At 42.9% G+C, this 17061-nt stretch overlaps 1 protein-coding gene across 2 annotated transcripts in view; it reads left to right on the plus strand.

Moving 5' to 3' along the window:
• The window catches only part of dot1l (DOT1-like histone H3K79 methyltransferase), a 28221-nt gene extending 11901 nt beyond the window's left edge, over positions 1-16320 (plus strand). Inside the window, exons 12-28 of one of the 2 annotated variants that reach the window (XM_042481935.1) lie at positions 488-529; positions 622-717; positions 1111-1333; positions 1558-1671; positions 1932-2023; positions 2178-2279; positions 3446-3583; positions 3839-3964; positions 4271-4707; positions 4827-4917; positions 5032-5181; positions 6068-6110; positions 6256-6875; positions 8794-8999; positions 9293-9366; positions 10638-11330; positions 15293-16320. In XM_042481935.1, coding sequence (XP_042337869.1) covers positions 488-529; positions 622-717; positions 1111-1333; positions 1558-1671; positions 1932-2023; positions 2178-2279; positions 3446-3583; positions 3839-3964; positions 4271-4707; positions 4827-4917; positions 5032-5181; positions 6068-6110; positions 6256-6875; positions 8794-8999; positions 9293-9366; positions 10638-11330; positions 15293-15303 — 3258 coding nt within the window. In that variant the 3' untranslated portion in view covers positions 15304-16320. The remainder of the gene's footprint in view (positions 1-487; positions 530-621; positions 718-1110; positions 1334-1557; positions 1672-1931; positions 2024-2177; positions 2280-3445; positions 3584-3838; positions 3965-4270; positions 4708-4826; positions 4918-5031; positions 5182-6067; positions 6111-6255; positions 6876-8793; positions 9000-9292; positions 9367-10637; positions 11331-15292) is intronic. The other variant, XM_042481940.1, reaches the window with a different exon arrangement.
• Positions 16321-17061: the final 741 nt, after the last annotated feature.

The raw sequence follows: 17061 nt of genomic DNA on the forward strand, positions 1-17061 counted from the left end.
CAACGAAGAAGGGCAGGGTCATCTTCAAATACCTGGCAGTGACAAAGGGTGGTTAGTCTCTCTCAAAAATGACTAACACGACAACAAATGGTCAACTGAGACCTCATGCATGTAGTTTGTGTGGCTGCATTAAAGGAAATTACTGGTGATCTGCATTCATAATCCAAAAATAACTCAGAAGGCCAAAACGAACCACGAGCAATTTCCATTACCAATTTCATGTCACTGTGTTTGTGTTTTGTGTGTGTTTTTTAAACTCCCAATCTGAATAAATAACTTTATCTGATAAAAGCCTCTGACCCACTCAGAGAACTGAACTGGTGCTAGCTGAGTTTTACTAAAGTAACCCTATTTATGTTATATGTGGTAATTATATTTGAAAAACAAATCACAGATATAATGATGGATACAATGGAGGAGACATTGTTTGAATAGAAAAGTATTGAGAATAATCTAATGCCCACATTTTCCTTTTCCTGCTTTTCAGCTTGAAAACTATTTTGCTAGTCTCAAAAATCCTAAACTCAGGGTAAGTGATGTTCTTCTTCCTCGGTGTATTTACATGATTCTCTGTATTTACTATTTTTTATGAATCAAAATTAAATCCTCATCTTATTTCAGGAGGAGCAAGAGGCAGCTAGGCGACGTCAGCAGAAGGATACCAAGGACAGTAAAAGCAATAGCACCACGCCCACAAAACCGAAAGAACAAATCAAGGTAGGACATGCACAGAATTACAAGACTTTATGGGGGAAACAATTCCTAGAAACAATTTGAATATGAATCAGTTTGGGGCGCCCACTGGCTCACCTGGTAGAGCGGGCGCCCAATGTACAAAGGCTGTGTCCTTGCTGCAGTGACCGCGGGTTTGATTCCACCCACGGCCCTTTGCTGAATGTCATTCCCTTTCTGTCTCCCCCTCTCACACTATCGCTGTCCTGTCTAATAAAGGCAGTAAAAAAGTACAATACCTTTTGCTTTAATTTGTGACATTTTGTTGCTGAAATGTTTCTGTCTTATATACAGGTCATTTAACTTCACGCAGCATGGCAGGTTCCCTGTGCTTTTTGTATGAATGTGTTCATGTGTGTTTGTCACTGCGTATGACAGCAGGACTCCTGCAGTGAGGAGGAGCGTCCTAGCTTGGTGACAGTGGTCAAGCCCACTGCCAAACCCCGAAGAGCCCGACTATTGCCCAAAGCTCGCAAGCTGAACAACAAGAAACGTGGTCGACCCAAGAAAGCCGCCCCGGCTGCAGAGAAGAAAAACAAGAAGAATCAGAGCGCGTTGGATCTGCTGCATGCCAAGACCCTTTCTGCAGCACCCCCTCAGGGTCCGAGGACACACACACACACACACACACTCACACAGAATATGCTAGATATTTTTTTCAGGCTTTATAACAGTATGCATTTGCTTTTTTCTGAATGGGACAAAGCCAGTGATGGGAAATCTTAAGCTGCCTCAGTGTACAGAAATGATAAATATCCTCTTTACATCGACACTGTATGGCTTTGAAATCTCAGTTTAACATTAATGTGCTTCTTGTGTGTACAGATGCATACCGGCCACCTCAGAGTCCCTTCTACCAGCTACCTCCCAAGGTTCAGCACTATCCCTCTAGTCAACTGCTTCTGAGCCCGACTCCTCCTGGTCTGCAACAACTGCTTGGTGAGTTGATGAAGACTCGTGAAGTTTTGTTTTTTTTTATCTGTAATGTTTAAAGTTTTCAAATGTACGTATTATATGAGACTTTGTACAAATCTAATTTTCACAAAAAACAGTTGATGTTTGCTTTTAATTGAAAAAGGTGTTTTTAGTGTCAAAATTCAACTACTAGCTCTGTTTTCTCCAACAACCTAACTAATCGTATATTCTGTGTTTTTGCTCTCTTGCTCGCTCGGTGTCACTGACCTACTTCTTTTGTACAGATAACATCAAAGTTCAATACCTCCAGTTTATGACCTACATGAAGACCCCTCAGTACCGCTCTAACCTGCAGCAGCTCTTGGAACAGGAGAAGGTAATCAGTAATACTAATACAGACATTTTTGATTTGCCACTGCTGCAATGTTTGCATGATATATCAGCAAAAAGTGAAAGTGCCATATTAAGCATCATAGCTTGTTGCATTTTGCTCATCCTTTTACTTGTATACATTTTTTTTCTGTTTATAGCAAAAACACAGGGACCTGTCAGGGCAGGCGGAGCAGCTCCACTCTGTTTGTCAGACACACAAGGACAAGATCAAAGGTCTCTTTCAGACTAAACTAGATGAGGTGGGAACTGCTACTTTATTGCTCTCCATTACACAGCTGTAAAACACAGTCAACAATATTACCACAATCTTCTTATGTTGACACTCAGAAATGCACATCAGTTGTTTTCAATCTTTGATTCATCTGTCATCCGATCTTATGAAGTTTTTGTATTTAAAGGTAATTTATTATTATGGATGAGTACAGCATTTGTACTAACAATTGGTGCTTAAAAAGAGTGAGACAAGGGACAACCTGAGTAGCGTATTTACCTTTTCATGCATATTCAGTTTCCAGATGAACATGGTTTAAACAAAACTGGATTGTCAGAGAGGGAGAACACTTTTTGGGTGTTTTCCTTGTAGCGTTGTGTTTTAGGTTGCATTAGCTTAACACTAAGCTCCTCTGGTTGAAACTTCAAGTCTGTTGCGTATGCAGTATCACTGTTGGGCGTGGTCACATGTCTAGTCTGTTAAAATTTTTAATTGCACCCAACAGTCAGTACGTTTACATGAATTATTGTGTCCAACTAATGCTGGACTTGTTAAACACATGCAAACATGTTGGTCTGACTGAAATTGTACTAAGTTTAATTTCTCAAAATGGGACTAAAACACCTACATAATGCAGTTGGGGTCGATTTACTCATACATGTATACACCTCAGCCAGCCGTGAATGCTCCATATTCTCTGTGTCAGACCTTGACCAGGAAATCTAATAGCATAAATTCATAGAGTAAAGCTGGGAAAAACAAACAAAGAAGGGGAGAAAACAAAACAAAGGTAAAAAGTAAAGGTTAGAGTACATATAAAATGTACAGCACCGAAAATTATCCATGTTTTCACCATTCAACATGCAACCCATTTGCTAACCAACTGTGGTGAGTTGGACATACTTCCATAAATAAATTGATTCTCTCCCAGTGCTTGTATACTGGAACGAGGACAGCAGTCCAATTAAATGACCTAATCGAGGTATAACCGTAGCTTGACTTAACTGTGCATGTAAACGTACTGAGTGATGTGAGGTTACAGGGATCAGAACCTGTGTACACTTCTACATCACTGCTACAGGGTGAGAACTTCAACCACCAGAGGTCAGCAAAGAGAGGATTTTTTTACTGATGCACCATGTTTCTATAGCTGATATATGACACTCTTTGTGTCTTTGTGTTTGTGGTGATTAGCTGGGAGTGAAAGCCTTGACTGTGGAGGACCTGCTGCAGGCCCAGAAGGAGATATCAGCCCACAATCGTCAGCTGAAAGAGCAGACTAAGCAGCTTGAGAGAGACATGGCCTTGCTGAGAGACCACAGCCTGCTGCTGGTGAGACCTCGGGGCTTTCTACATCAGCATGTTGTTGTAACCTCCACCCTCTTACTACAGCATTTTCCCCAGTGGTCCACACCTGTCCCCATTACTGCTGCTCTGCATTCATGTAATGGTTGCTCAGGTCCCAATTCCGCTCTAGTTTGTACTACTCAGCCTTGCATTTCAAGCAAATATGACATCATATTTCACTTCACTAGAGTGTTCACCAAGTGAATAAACAACAGCAAGTGTGTGTGTTTGTTTTTCCAGCTGAAGTCTCGATGTGAGGAGCTGAAGCTAGATTGGGGCTCTTTGTGTCTGGAGAGTTTGTTAAAGGAGAAGCAGGCACTACGCAGACAAATCTCTGAGAAGCAGAGACACTGCTTGGAGCTGCAGGTACACAGTCCGCCTCCTCAATTTGTTGGACAAATTACCAAATGCTTGTATCTCTCTTTTCCATCTCTTGTGTACTCCTCCATACTTGCTGTGTTCTCTGGCCTCTTCTTCCATCCTACCGCCCCCTTTCGTCCGTCCCACTGGCTCTTCTGCTAAATATTCAAAGGAACAAACCTTGTCACCTAAACTGAATAAAATGCAGCTTTCAGGAAGAGTTGATGAAGTGCTGTCAAAAACATTTTCCTCCAAATAGTTAGAGGATGCCTGTTTTCTAGTGTAACGGCTCCCCCTGGTGTCTGTTTGTAGATCAGCATTGTGGAGCTGGAGAAAAGTCAGAGGCAGCAGGAGCTGCTTCATCTTAAATACAGCCCCTGTGACGGCTCCCCATACAGAAAGGGCCTGGAATCACGCTCTTCTGCAGACATGGACTCCTCTAAACTCGGCCTGTCCTCGGCCCCGACCCTCAACGGCGTCAGCCCAGAGCTGTCGATGAATGGCACCAGCTCACCATGTTTCGATCGGGCCAACACAAAGGGGGAGCTTCTTTCTCGCTACCTACCCATCTCTCCAGACCATGAGATTGTACCCGCCATCCCCGATGCCCGGCAGAGGCAGCAAAGTTCCTCCCACGCTCTTCCTGATTACACACGCTTCTCTCCCGCCAAGATTGCCTTGCGGAGGCACCTTAACCAGGACTCCACTGCTTCTGCTCACTTGAGAGGTCCAGGGCTGACCACACACAGGTTGGTTGGCACTAAAAGATTAAACATTCTCAATAATGAACCTAATGAAAATTTTAAAGGTTTCCAAGTTGCTCCCCAAAGTTGAAGTTACATTTGCCCGTTTCTGCCTCTGTTTATAGGGAAATGGGTTGTGTTAACTCTCCACTCGGAGCCAAACTGAACTGCCCCTCTCCCAATTCATCTGAAGCCCAGAATAAAGGTTTTGAGAGGGTAAATTTTCATCTTTTTTTGCTGTCTGTGCACTTGCACTGCTGATCTGTCTGAAGGTTTTCTACCTTCCTTGCAACTGTCTCGCAGTAATTTTCCCTTTGTTCTCTCATATAGGGCGGTAAGGAGAGGAGCCCATCTGTTCAGGGTGACAACAGCATCACAAGCCTTCCAATAAGTATCCCTCTCAGCACTGTACACCCAAGTAAACTACCAGTCAGCATCCCTCTGGCTAGCGTGGTGCTGCCCAGTCGTGCTGAGAGACTGGTGAGTATTTTCAAGTACCTCATCAGTAGTGCTAAAGATGTAATATATAATATGTTAACTTGTGAAGAATTAGATTGATGTAGCCACAGTAAGATGCCCAAGTTGCACAGTGTTAGCAGATCCTTAGAGGTCTGAAAATGGGGCGCCAGGTAGCTCACTTAGTGGAGCAGACACCCCATTTATGATGGCTATATTCTTTACACAGTGGCCCCTGGTTTGATTCCAACCCATGGCCCTTTACTGAGTGTCATCCCCTCTCTGTTCCCCGTTCACTCTATAAGCTGTCCTGTCAATAAAAGGGAAAACTATTAATAATAATAATAATAATAATAATAATAATAATAATAATAATATATTTTTTAAAGTATGTAAATGTCTCACAATCATTTCATTTTTTTTTTAAATTTAAGCCTTAAAAGTCATTGAATAGTCTGGAATTTGAATTCATGAGGTTTAAACTGCCACATTTTTATCTAATTTAATTCATCCACTTTTAATTTATTTTTGTCGAGATGAGTCAGGCTCTTCTGTGTGAAACTCCACATTTCTGATGTTACAATTTTTTTAACGTACCACTCAACCTAATACTGACTTTTTACTTTATACTTGCACTTACCTGTTGGCAAAATGTAAACCTAACTCACTCTAATGACTGTATTCCGACATAAAACTTCCCTTTGCTCGAGACCACATACATACTTACATTTAAAGTATACTTACATGCAGTGCTTGAAAACCTGATCTGATACCTGTTCGATCAAAGTCTAGCCATTTCACTTGTATAGTCATAGATTAAAGTTTTTTAAAATTTCAAATATTTTTATATCTTTTGAAATTGTTTCCTTAGATTTACATTGTGATATATTGTCTGCATTCAAAATTTCAGAGAAGTACGCCGAGTCCTGTGTCTCAGGCCGGTCAGACCAATGGTAAGGAATACCCCTCAACTGTTACATGTATTGTCTACATTTTATATTCACTGTTATTACCATAGAATGATCTGTTGTGTATTATATTTGATACTTGACTGCATGTTCTTCCCCTGCAAACTGTAACTGTTTGGTCTGTGTTTAGGATATTCATCCAGTTCAGGGCTGATGAATGGAGGTCCCCATCCTGAGGACCATAATGGTGCTTCTTCATCACCCCCTCCGCACTCCAACACTCCTTTAGCAGGACCGATGGGCAGAGGAGGTCCCATCCAGAGTCCACCACTCAGCACTGGAGGTGTGCTCCAGTATGCAGATGGACCCCCGAGGATTCTTCCAGAAGATGGACAGGATCGCCAAGGAGGTGAATCTGACACAGAGCCCCAGGACAGTGAACTGCGGAGGAGGATCTTTTTCTCTTCTTCCTCCTCTTCATCCTCGTCTTCCTCTTCGTCAGGCAGCGGAGGCAGCGCGGCCGGAGGATCACGCCTCCACCATCACACTGGCAACAAGCAGGGATACCACAGTAACCATGGAAACCACCACCATCAATCCCCCAGCACGCAGCACACTCACACACCCACACACATGTCGTCATCGCACTCCTCTCACGGCCTTGGCTCTCAAGAGGGACGTAAACGGGGGAGAAGGAAACGCAGCTCTACGGTGGCTGTCACAGCCAGCGGATCCCCAAAGAGGAGGTCATTCCCCGGGCTCAGCTCCAACAACCACTCCTCAGGATCGCCACTCAACATTAACTCCATGGTGAGTCACCAAAAGTATGAACAGAGAAAATGGACAGGAACCTGATATATTATAGCTTAAATGTTAAATTTTGTGATATATTTTTATTTGGGCTGTCAGCATTAACACGTTAATTGCAATGCGATTAAAGTCCGTACACAACACGCTATGTTTTTTTTAAATTTTGTTAACTGCTGACAGACATTCCTGTCTTTAAGAGGCTGTACCGGATGGCGTTTTACAGCTAGAGTAATGATACTGGTATCATATGAAAGTAGTGGTACCAACCAAGTTATGCTTACTTCTCAGTAAGGGGGCTTAATAATGCTCCAAATTTAGGCTACTTTTTGGCAATTTGAAAACTGCACGGTCATTTCACCGGGGTCCCTTTACTTCTCACCTCAAGAAAACTGAATGAAAATGGGCTCTGTTGGTACCCATGGGTCTCCTCTTTACAGACGTGCCCACTTTATGCTTGCTTTACATTGTTAACACGGACTTCAAAACTGTTTTGAAATGTAAAATAATGGAATTGAAAAAAGTGACTAAAAGATGTGACTAATGACGATTAACTATTGATTTTTTTTATATTTAAGTGGAGACTGGCAAGTTTTTTGCTTCAAGTTATCATTATGAATTAAATGTTGATCGCACAGTGCCGTGTATGGAGTGATTGGTTTCCTATAAGCCTCACTTTCATGATGCAGTTCATCTGCCGTGGGATACACTCTCCTAGGGAAATAAAGGCTTGATTTACAGCTCAAAGAAAGTGTGTTAACAATTGCGTAGCTATAACAGGAAGAGAAAAGCGCTTTTGTCTATCCTGGTAACTGTAAGTATCAATACCCAGTTACCAAAGAGTATCAATAGCCGTTTTCTCATATGAACACTAGACAATGTCATATAATTAGGTGCGAAAAATATCTGTATTTTCTTTTTCACACATGTAGCACGCAACAAGGAATTGTGTCAAAAGCCCACCCACTGAAAATACTCAATTAGGTGAGGGATGACGCCTGGTTAGAGCGTGAAGGAGACAGGACATGACGCGGATGACACCACAGTCACATAGCTGGTTCATCATTTGATCATCTTGCCATTCCTTGAATTTGTCTGATGATTTTGATATGGGCCCTTACAGAAGGGCGTTCCTAAATCTTCCCAGTTAGACATTTTTTGTTGCTGTCTTTATATGCGTGGCCTTTTTTCTTTACTCTTGGATGTTTGCTTTCTTTTGGTTTCGTAAGAGAAATATCATTAACAGGCTCACTGTGAATTCTCTGGAAAATTACCTGCTCTATTCACACGTGAGCTCATTGGACAGTACACAGACTTTGTACTCGGGGGCTGGCAGTGTAAAGCCTGTTTAATGTCCAATTTAGCTGATTCAGACATTTGTGTTCTCACATACAGCTCCAGTTAATGTTTAGACAATTTCAGGTATGCAGTGCATGTGTGAAAGTTTTTTTTGCAGTTACTGCAAGCTATTTTGGTGAGTTGCTTTTGCAAAATGATCTTAGTAAAATTTTGTTCCTTTTTGTAAGCAGTGATGCATTGTTTATGTCTAGGGCTTTTATTGTAAAAGGTTAGAACAGAAGGAGTGGAGCTGTAATGTGCTGCCTTTTACAATATGGAAAGCAATAAAGAGTGTGCCATCTTGCTTCGGAGTACTGAGCCTCCATGTTATTTTATTATCCCCAGTAACGGAAATGGAGGACAGTGGAACAACCAAAGTAACGGTGGAAAACAAAATGCAGTGTGCCTTTGCTGTTGTCTGTTTCCACTTAAATGAAGCCATGCAATCTGATGACCTAAGTCTGTCAACAATGCATCTTTGGTGCCTTTACACCCAGATTTCTCTGCAGTGAGGTCACTATCACATTATTCAAGACTTGTTTTCATTTCCATGTGTCATCTGCATGTTCTTTTGTCCCAACAGGTGAACAACATCAACCAGCCTCTGGAGATCTCCGCCATCTCCTCCCCAGAACAATCAAGCCGCAGCCCCAGTGGGCCTGACCTGGACCAACCTCCCATCTTGAAGAGAGAGCGCCCCCTGGAGCTCAATGGCACGGGTCGCTACTCCTCTGCCCCCAGCTCTGATGAAGAGGACTCGGGATACCCTGCAGACAGCTCCAGTTCCCGGTAACACAGTCATTAATATGAGGATAAGGTTAACAGTAATGTTCCTGCTGAGCTGCTCTTCTTGCAAGACATCTCTACTGGTCTCCAGTACAGCCACAGCTTATTTTAACTTTTTTTTAATTGAGTCTTACAGGTTGTTGCTTTGTAGCCAGATGACTAATTATTTTTTTTTTCCTTGCGACTTAATACCGATTTGATTTTTACAGTGTTGTTGCAGATTTTATTGGGCTCAAATTTATTTTGTTGCTGCTTGTGGCTGTTTGTTTTGAATGTTTACTGTTCTTTGTCTCTAGAATTGAAAGAAAAATTGCCACTATATCCTTGGAGAGTAGAGATGGACCTGGTAGACTAGGAGATGGTGAAAGAGGTAAGAAAAAAAAGAGGCGACAAGTACCAGCAAGCCGTGTAAACATGTTTTGGTCTTGTCCTGCTTCACTAATCCACTGGGGGGAAATCTTTTAAACACTGTCGAGGGTTTCTGGAGAATCTGTTGGAACAATGATTGCACTATTTGGTGTAATGCCACCCACACTACCACTCTCTTCCCTTGAGGCAACCCTTACAGCCTTTGTCACGCCACTAGCCAGACAATTGCTATTACTCAACTGGAAGTCTCCAGTTCCTCCGTCACACACTCTGTGGATAGGGGAAGTCCTTAATTTTGTCAAAGTAGAAAGAATCAGGTGCAGGACATTTTTCACAATGTATGTGGGTTTCTCTATCTCCATTCTGAATGATGAACCATGTATTTTAGAGATGTTAAATTGTGATGTGATAGACAGTTGTAAGACTTACAACCATTATATATATATATATGTGTGTGTGTGTGTGTGTGTGTGTGTAGGGTACTGATTTGATTTGTAGTATTTGTTGTGTTTTATTTCTGTCGTAGTTCTGTATTGTTTCTGTTTTAAATAACCCTTTCCCTCCAAAATTAGCGCATGCATGCAGGTAAACCCCTTTAATCACTGCATTCCCACTGCCAGTGAACATACCACAAGTCTGCCTTTCTGTCAGCTTTTGTGTGTGGGAGGTATGTTTTGTTGGGATGTCTATGCAATGTCACAGACAGGCTGGAGAACAGGTAAACAGTAGACAGCAGCAGGAAGAGAGGTCTTTGAAAACTTTTCTGTGTTTATTTCTCTTTCTAAATCTCTTACTTATGCAGTCTCTCTTTCAAACTCTGTGCAGATGTATTTGGATCAATGTTTTAGAGTTGCTTAGGAGGAGATGGACGGTAATTAGTAACAGTGCGTCATTGCATCTCTCCTGTTAAGGAGCTGAAATTACCGCATTCACCCAGGTGTTGTGTTCTCATCAATGCTGATCAGAGCTGGAGGTGATAAAAACCTGTGTCTACTGCAGAGTAATTTGTCCCGGGTGTGAATGCCGATCGTATGCATTCTCATTGCATTGAAAAGCCAGATGTTAGCAGGTGTTGGTGGTTTTTTTGGTGCAGTGGGAATGAAGCTTTACTCTTTTGTTTCATCTCTGTTAGATTGACTAAATATTACTGTCTTTTGTATCTGTTCTATTTGAAAAAAGTCAAAGAGCAGATTGTGGAAAAAAGTCAATGTAAACGCTTAATCTTGCACTTCAGCCTTTTAATGTTGACTGGTATGTTTTTTCCTCCACCAGGCAGGAAGTCTGGTAGCAGCAGTGGTAACAGCACGGGCAGTGAGGCGTCCTCTTCATCCTCCATGTCCTCAACCAGCAAGTGGAAATCCACCTTTTCTCCCATCTCTGACCCCAAGCAACCCAACTCTGACCTGAGACAGGGGGGCTCTCCATTCGGCATGGGAGGGTCGAGCCGGGGAACAGACTCAGACTCTGACCACAAACAGCAGCATCAGCAGGTGAGGAAAGGAAGCGATGGAGAGTCATCCAGCTACATGAACCCCAACCCCTTCCTCAGTCAGGAGGCAGGGCCCCGGGGTGGAGGTGGCAGCGGCGGCGGTGGTGCCCAGGGAGGCGGCGGTTCAGACCAACGCCAGACCCTCCAGAAACAGAAGACCCCTCGTGACTGGGAGCTGAAGACGAGCAGCAACCTGGCCAGTCAGAACCTCTTCATATCTGCGGCTGCCAGCAGCGGTGGGGGTATCCTGAGCGGGAAGGTGGGGGGCAGTCCTGTAGCAGTGTCCTCAACCACAGGACCCTCTGTTGGACAGTACCTGGGTTCTCAGTTCCCGCTCGGAGGGACCTCAGTCTTACAATCCTTGTTTGGGGCTCAGACAGGTGGATCCACGGTGGGTGGGACCACGAGGCTCGTCAATGGACACTCTGCCCTTGGAAGCTTCTCCAGTGCAGGGCTGGCAGGGGGAGCGGCTGGAGGTGAGCATCATAATGACAAAGTGATCATGTAATATTTTACCTCAGGGTCGTTGAGCAGTCAGGAGTGAAGTTTTAGGGTGGGGTCATCATGATAAAGAATAGCATGAGTCCAAGGGTTTGCTATAGAGCCAGGTAAGTGAAAGGTCCAAAGCTGCTGTCTTTCTGTCCGCCTCACTGACAGTGTGACTGACTGACTGACTCTCTGTGCTGCCTTGCTTTGATGTGGACTGGCTGCTTGAGTGCTGCAGTGGGAAACACCCTTGGAAAATGTTGCATTATAACAAAAATGTTGAAATAGAAAAATCTGAACCAATGATTTGTCTTAAAGCATGTTTTACATAACAATAATCTGACTGTATTGTCATTTTCTGTGGGTGTATCTGTTGGAGTCGTACATCAGAGTCATTTCACTTGCAAACTAAAACCAACTCAGAAATCAGTTTTTCTATAGAGTTCCCCAGGAATGAAGTTTTTCTGCAGGTCAACCCAGACGCTAACGTTGCCCTGGTTCCCTCATCAAAAAGCCTGTGGGATTGTTTCACTGGACTTTGGATTGTTGCAGAAAATAAACTTACCCGTTTTGTTCAGCAAGATTTTCTTAACAACTTTTAAGATTTTTTAAGCCTAGATGTAATCGCCAGAAGTAAAAAGGTATTGCGAGGTTAAAACAAACTCAACTAAGGTTGCGTCGCCACCACAAGGAGGCTGTGAAGCATGATGACGGTCTGTAGTCTCATTTAGCCAATTGTCAGCAACCTTTTTTTTTTTTTTTACGTCTGGACCACACTGCATGCCTGAGCAGCACGTGACAGCAACCTTGTTGAACTGCTGCAGCACATGCTTTTGTTCATTGTGTTCACAATGGCATTGTTACATGTGTGACGCTGCTGCAGATCTTCCTGCTGCTATGAGTACTGCTTTGGAAAACAACATGGTCCTACAAATTTGTTAAAATAAAATGCCTTGCTGCAACAACTGAAGGGATTCTGTTGACAGAAACAATGTCAGAGTAGTTTTATTTTGAAACGTAGACAGGAAAGGTTAAGCAAAACAGATATATTTGTATTTCTTTATATCTGTGACAGATTAAGACATAGAAACTGCAGTAAAAAGTGTAAAGTATAAAGTCAATATAATTATCAAAACACCATTTTCAGTGTCTTTTTCTGTTTACAACCATGCACATCACATGTAAACAATTGCGAGACTCCTTTTTTGTAGATGCTGAGATGTGCCTGACCAGCACTGCTCATGCAGGCAGTGGAGCTGCTCTAACTTGCTAACACGGGCGCTGATCCCCCACCCCCCCACCCCAATATGTTACGTAATGCTCATGCGCTGCTCACACATACAGAGTGTTCCAGGTGTAAGACACAGAAAACTTAAGATTTGGATTTTTACTGACACATTTTATGTTGTAGAACAAAACGTGAAAGTTTTTTATCAATCATCGTATTAACCACAGACCTTATTTAAGGCTTCCAACCAAAAACCCATTAAAAATCAATTAGCTTTCAGACAAGGGCAACGAAGGTGCTGAAATGGATTTCTGGGTTTCAGGTCTAATTTCTGGGGTTCTCTATCATAACAAGAGTTTTGCTGCAATCCTAAATTGGTCTACTCATTTGGTTACAGTTGCAGTGGACTGACTCTGTTTGCTTTCTGTGTGCTTGTCTAAGACTTGCTTGGCGCTATGCACAACCTGGCTCAGTCCTTGCTTCTCTTTGTCCCCCTCCCTCTCGCTCTCTGTGCCACTTTTGTCTGCTCTCTCCTCCCTCTGTCTCCACTCTCTCGCCCTCCCTCCTCCCTCCATTTCTGCTGTATGATTTGCAGGTATATTTCACCACGTGGTTCCCACAGTGTCCTCCCATCAGTTTGGGGTGACGCTGCCCACCTCTGGAGGCCTCAGCTCTCTGCTCAGTCTCTCCTCTTCCTCTACCTCCTCCCAAACCCAGCAGCACACCACCCCCCAACCAGCCTCCACGCGCCTGGCCTCCGTGTCCTCTCCTCTCCCCCTCTCCCTGTCCCAGGCTCAGCACAGCCGCACTCAGTCGGTCCTGCATAGCCCCTCTCCTCCCACGCTCACCCTGCCCCCTCCTCCACCCCTGCACAGCGCCCCTTCCTCAGCACCCACGCATTCTGATGCCCCGCCATCCTCTCGATCAGACTCCCTCCACTCCTCCCGTCTGTCCCACTCCTCGCTCCACCACCAGAGAACACAGTCATCCCTCTCCATCACCTCCTCAAACTCTGCCCCCACTGCTTCTGTCTCTGCTGCTGCTGCCGCTACCGCTTCCCTCTCCTCCTCCTCTCTGTCAACCTCCTCCTCGTCTCGTCCATTCGCAGTGCACTACTCCCCTCGGCTGCCCCCTCCAACACAGGTCAGCAGCTCAGGGGGTGGCGGGTGGAGGACTCAGGGCATGCATGGTACCTACACCACCTCCCAGCTCCCAGGCTCCCGACCTAGATAGGGTTTGGGGGTGAGGGGAAGGGGGAAGGATGAAGAGGGGAAGGGCGAAGGGCAATCAGATGGTGGAAAGAGGGAGAGAATGAGAGAGAGAGACTGGTAGGGAGTGAGAGAGACAGGATGCCTGTTTTTCATTAGCTCCCACAAGCTTTTGTTCTGATTGAACAAGGTAAGTCACTTCTTGGGCTTTCGAGTGAAAGTATAAAAATCATGCTGGGTGATAAGTGGATTTTGAAAGTGACAGGATTTAATACTGTTGTGGATGATTTGCTTTTTACTGCTAGGGATGCGCCGCTTTGTTGTCTACTATCGTCATACTTAATACTTCGAGCAACACTGGCTACATTATCACAGAGTCGTTATGAAAGTGCTCCTCAAACGTTTGTTAACATAGTTTGTTTCGACAGGCTTATATGTCTGCTACTTTCCAAAAAGCACGTTGACTGAACACCGACTAAAGTTTGTATTTGGGCAATAAACATCTATGCTCATGATCAGTGTCTGAGCCCCATTTTAACATCACATTTTCGCCACGCCATTGCACATAAAGCTAGCATAGCATCATAAATAACACAGTGCCACAGCTAGAAACAAAAACATGATTGGTTGGCGCTTCACCGGGTTATTGAAGAAAGGTGAGGCTTTTATTTGAAGCACATTACGCCCATCATCAGTACTGGGTGTCAGCTTGTCAGCTGCTGCCATTGAAAAAGACTTTTATCCTGTCAATGTGCCGTTCGTAATGTAACACAGCGGCGTCTCATCACCCCGGCACAATAGAAAACGTGTTAAGGGATGAACAGAGATTTCCCAGGACCCCTTTGGGACTTAAGGACGCAGTAAACTCACTATTGACACTTCAGAGTATTTACATTATTTTTTCACCTGACAATGCTACACTGTCAACAAAAACTTTTGTGTTAACATTGGTGAAAGAGAGCCAGCTAATGTTTGCTGTTAGCAGCCAGTGGCCAGAGCAAACAGCTCACAGAGGTTGCATCGAGTTAAATTGATTTGTGGTCAAGCTCTGCTGAAGAAAAATGAGCATTAGGAGAAAATAAATTATAATGTTTTCATGATGCGTTCAAATGTATTCTTGTAAAATGTAGTTTTTGGCAGAATACTTTTTTAATTAATAGTTAATAGGTAAATAGTAATCGTTTGAAGGAGACACATCAATATGAAATAGATATTAGACAGGGAATTATTTTTTATACATATATATAAATATATGTTAAAGGTTGTATTAAAAGTTTTATGGGTTTGGTTGAATTTGCGCTCGTTCAGTTCAGATAATTTGTTTTCTTAATTTCACTTGTACAAAAGGGGGAATAGATAACAAAAAAAAAATCAGCTATCAGCCGAATTGTACTTTCAACAACGTTGTCGATATCGGTCCCATAATTTCACAATCGGTGCATCCCTAATTGCAGCGTAGAATCTGTCATCCATAGAAACACTCATCATCTTTTTCTGTCTTTTTTTCATGTTTCAGGTAATTGTTGAAAACTACCTCAAAATTAAATAAACTATGCAAATGTCCAGGTGTGGACCAAGGCACTCTCCTCACTCACTGGTGCTTCAAAACGTCTGCACTACCCCACCGCCTCCAAGACCGGCTTCTGTACTGGGATCTCTGAGACTCACACGTACACACACATACACGCACGCACACACACACACACATGCACACACACACACACTAACCACCACTATGGTCACCTTGAGCAGAATTCAGAGGTACTGGTCATGTTTATGTGTGGAGTGTTAAAACGTTTGACAATAGTGGCGTCAGTACTGGCTGCTGCTCAGCACTGAATGAACTGAATTATTAAGATGTCCAGTTTAAATTAAAGGTGCTCAATAGTACGACGGTGTCTTTTTGTGTCTTAGTTACGATTATAGCAACTAGCAAAATCTGCTTTAATAATTCAGTGTAACATTTAATGACAGATTGAAGCACATAATCCATCTTTTTGATCTGAATCTCATCATGTGTCACGCTCCCTTCGAAGTCGCGGTTAATATGAGTGCACGTGTCTACACACTCAAACACACACAGACCAGTTCATTGAACTCTGCTCGGATGTCATGCAGTTTTGCCTCTGCGTGCTCTTATCTCTGCTCTCTTCCTTCTGCGAAATTCTGTTTTGTTGCAATATACAGTACTGTGCAAAAGTCTTAGGCCACTTTGAATTTCATTTTAGCAGGGTTATAATGACCATACATATTTGTTTCTCAGTAGTCTCTTTACTAAAATACAGCCAGTATACAGTATTAAAAATACAAATATTTCAGAATAAAACAACCTCATCAAGTTGCAAACATTTACTGTGACCTCTATTTCCACTTAGCATGTCTTGAACTCTCGTAGGCAGGCAATATGAGATTTATAATTCTAATCTTCTTGTGTAATTACACCAGGTAGCATTCAAGACGTGTCCAAAGCTCAGTATTGATTGTTTGAGCTACCTTTTGTTATGGTTGTATGATTCCATGTTTCACACTAAATATTGAATTGAGTCAGAAGAAGCCTTTTGTTTTGACTTTTCACTGTTTTAAAACATTGTACATGTTCTCTGTATTCTTTGTATCTTCATAAAGAGACTCAGCAATAAATGTATATATTATGTCCTCATTACAACTTTTCTGAAACAAAAAAACTATGGTGGCCCAAGATTTTTGCACAGTACTGTATATGAGTATGAGACAAGATTAGGAACTTTTTTGGTCTAACGTCACACTGGATGGTAAGACACAGTTACTCATGTAGCAGAAGATGTGCTCGTCCTGGCTGGATTTGTTGACACCTGATAAACTTTGCTCATGTTGATGATGCACAATATTTTCATGTTTGAAAAATATGAAAAATGTTGGTTAGTTACTCTTGAAGGATTGTACAGATTTTGTTTGTAGGGTTGTATGAGGTTCTTATCTGCAGTCAGTGTAGTACCTACAGTAGATGGTGGCTGACATGCTCCCAGTTTGGAGAACTGGTCAGGAGTACCACTACAAAAGCTAAGAAATGTGGACAGGGGCAGCAGGAAATTGTATTTTAGCCTCCTAAAAAAAATCAGTATCGTTATAAGTAAACGCTGTATTTAGAATATTTTCACCACTGTACGGCTTGTGTCCAAAAATCAATTTTTAATTTTTTTTTTTTTTTTTTTACCAGTCTTTTTTTCAACTGTTCCCTGTGAGTAAGTGGCCACATGCACGCTGCATGTGGCCACTTAGTAAAAAAAGCGCCGCACCTAGTGTCTT

The sequence above is a fragment of the Plectropomus leopardus genome, chromosome 3, assembly GCF_008729295.1.
Source record: "Plectropomus leopardus isolate mb chromosome 3, YSFRI_Pleo_2.0, whole genome shotgun sequence".
Taxonomy (NCBI): domain Eukaryota; kingdom Metazoa; phylum Chordata; class Actinopteri; order Perciformes; family Serranidae; genus Plectropomus; species Plectropomus leopardus.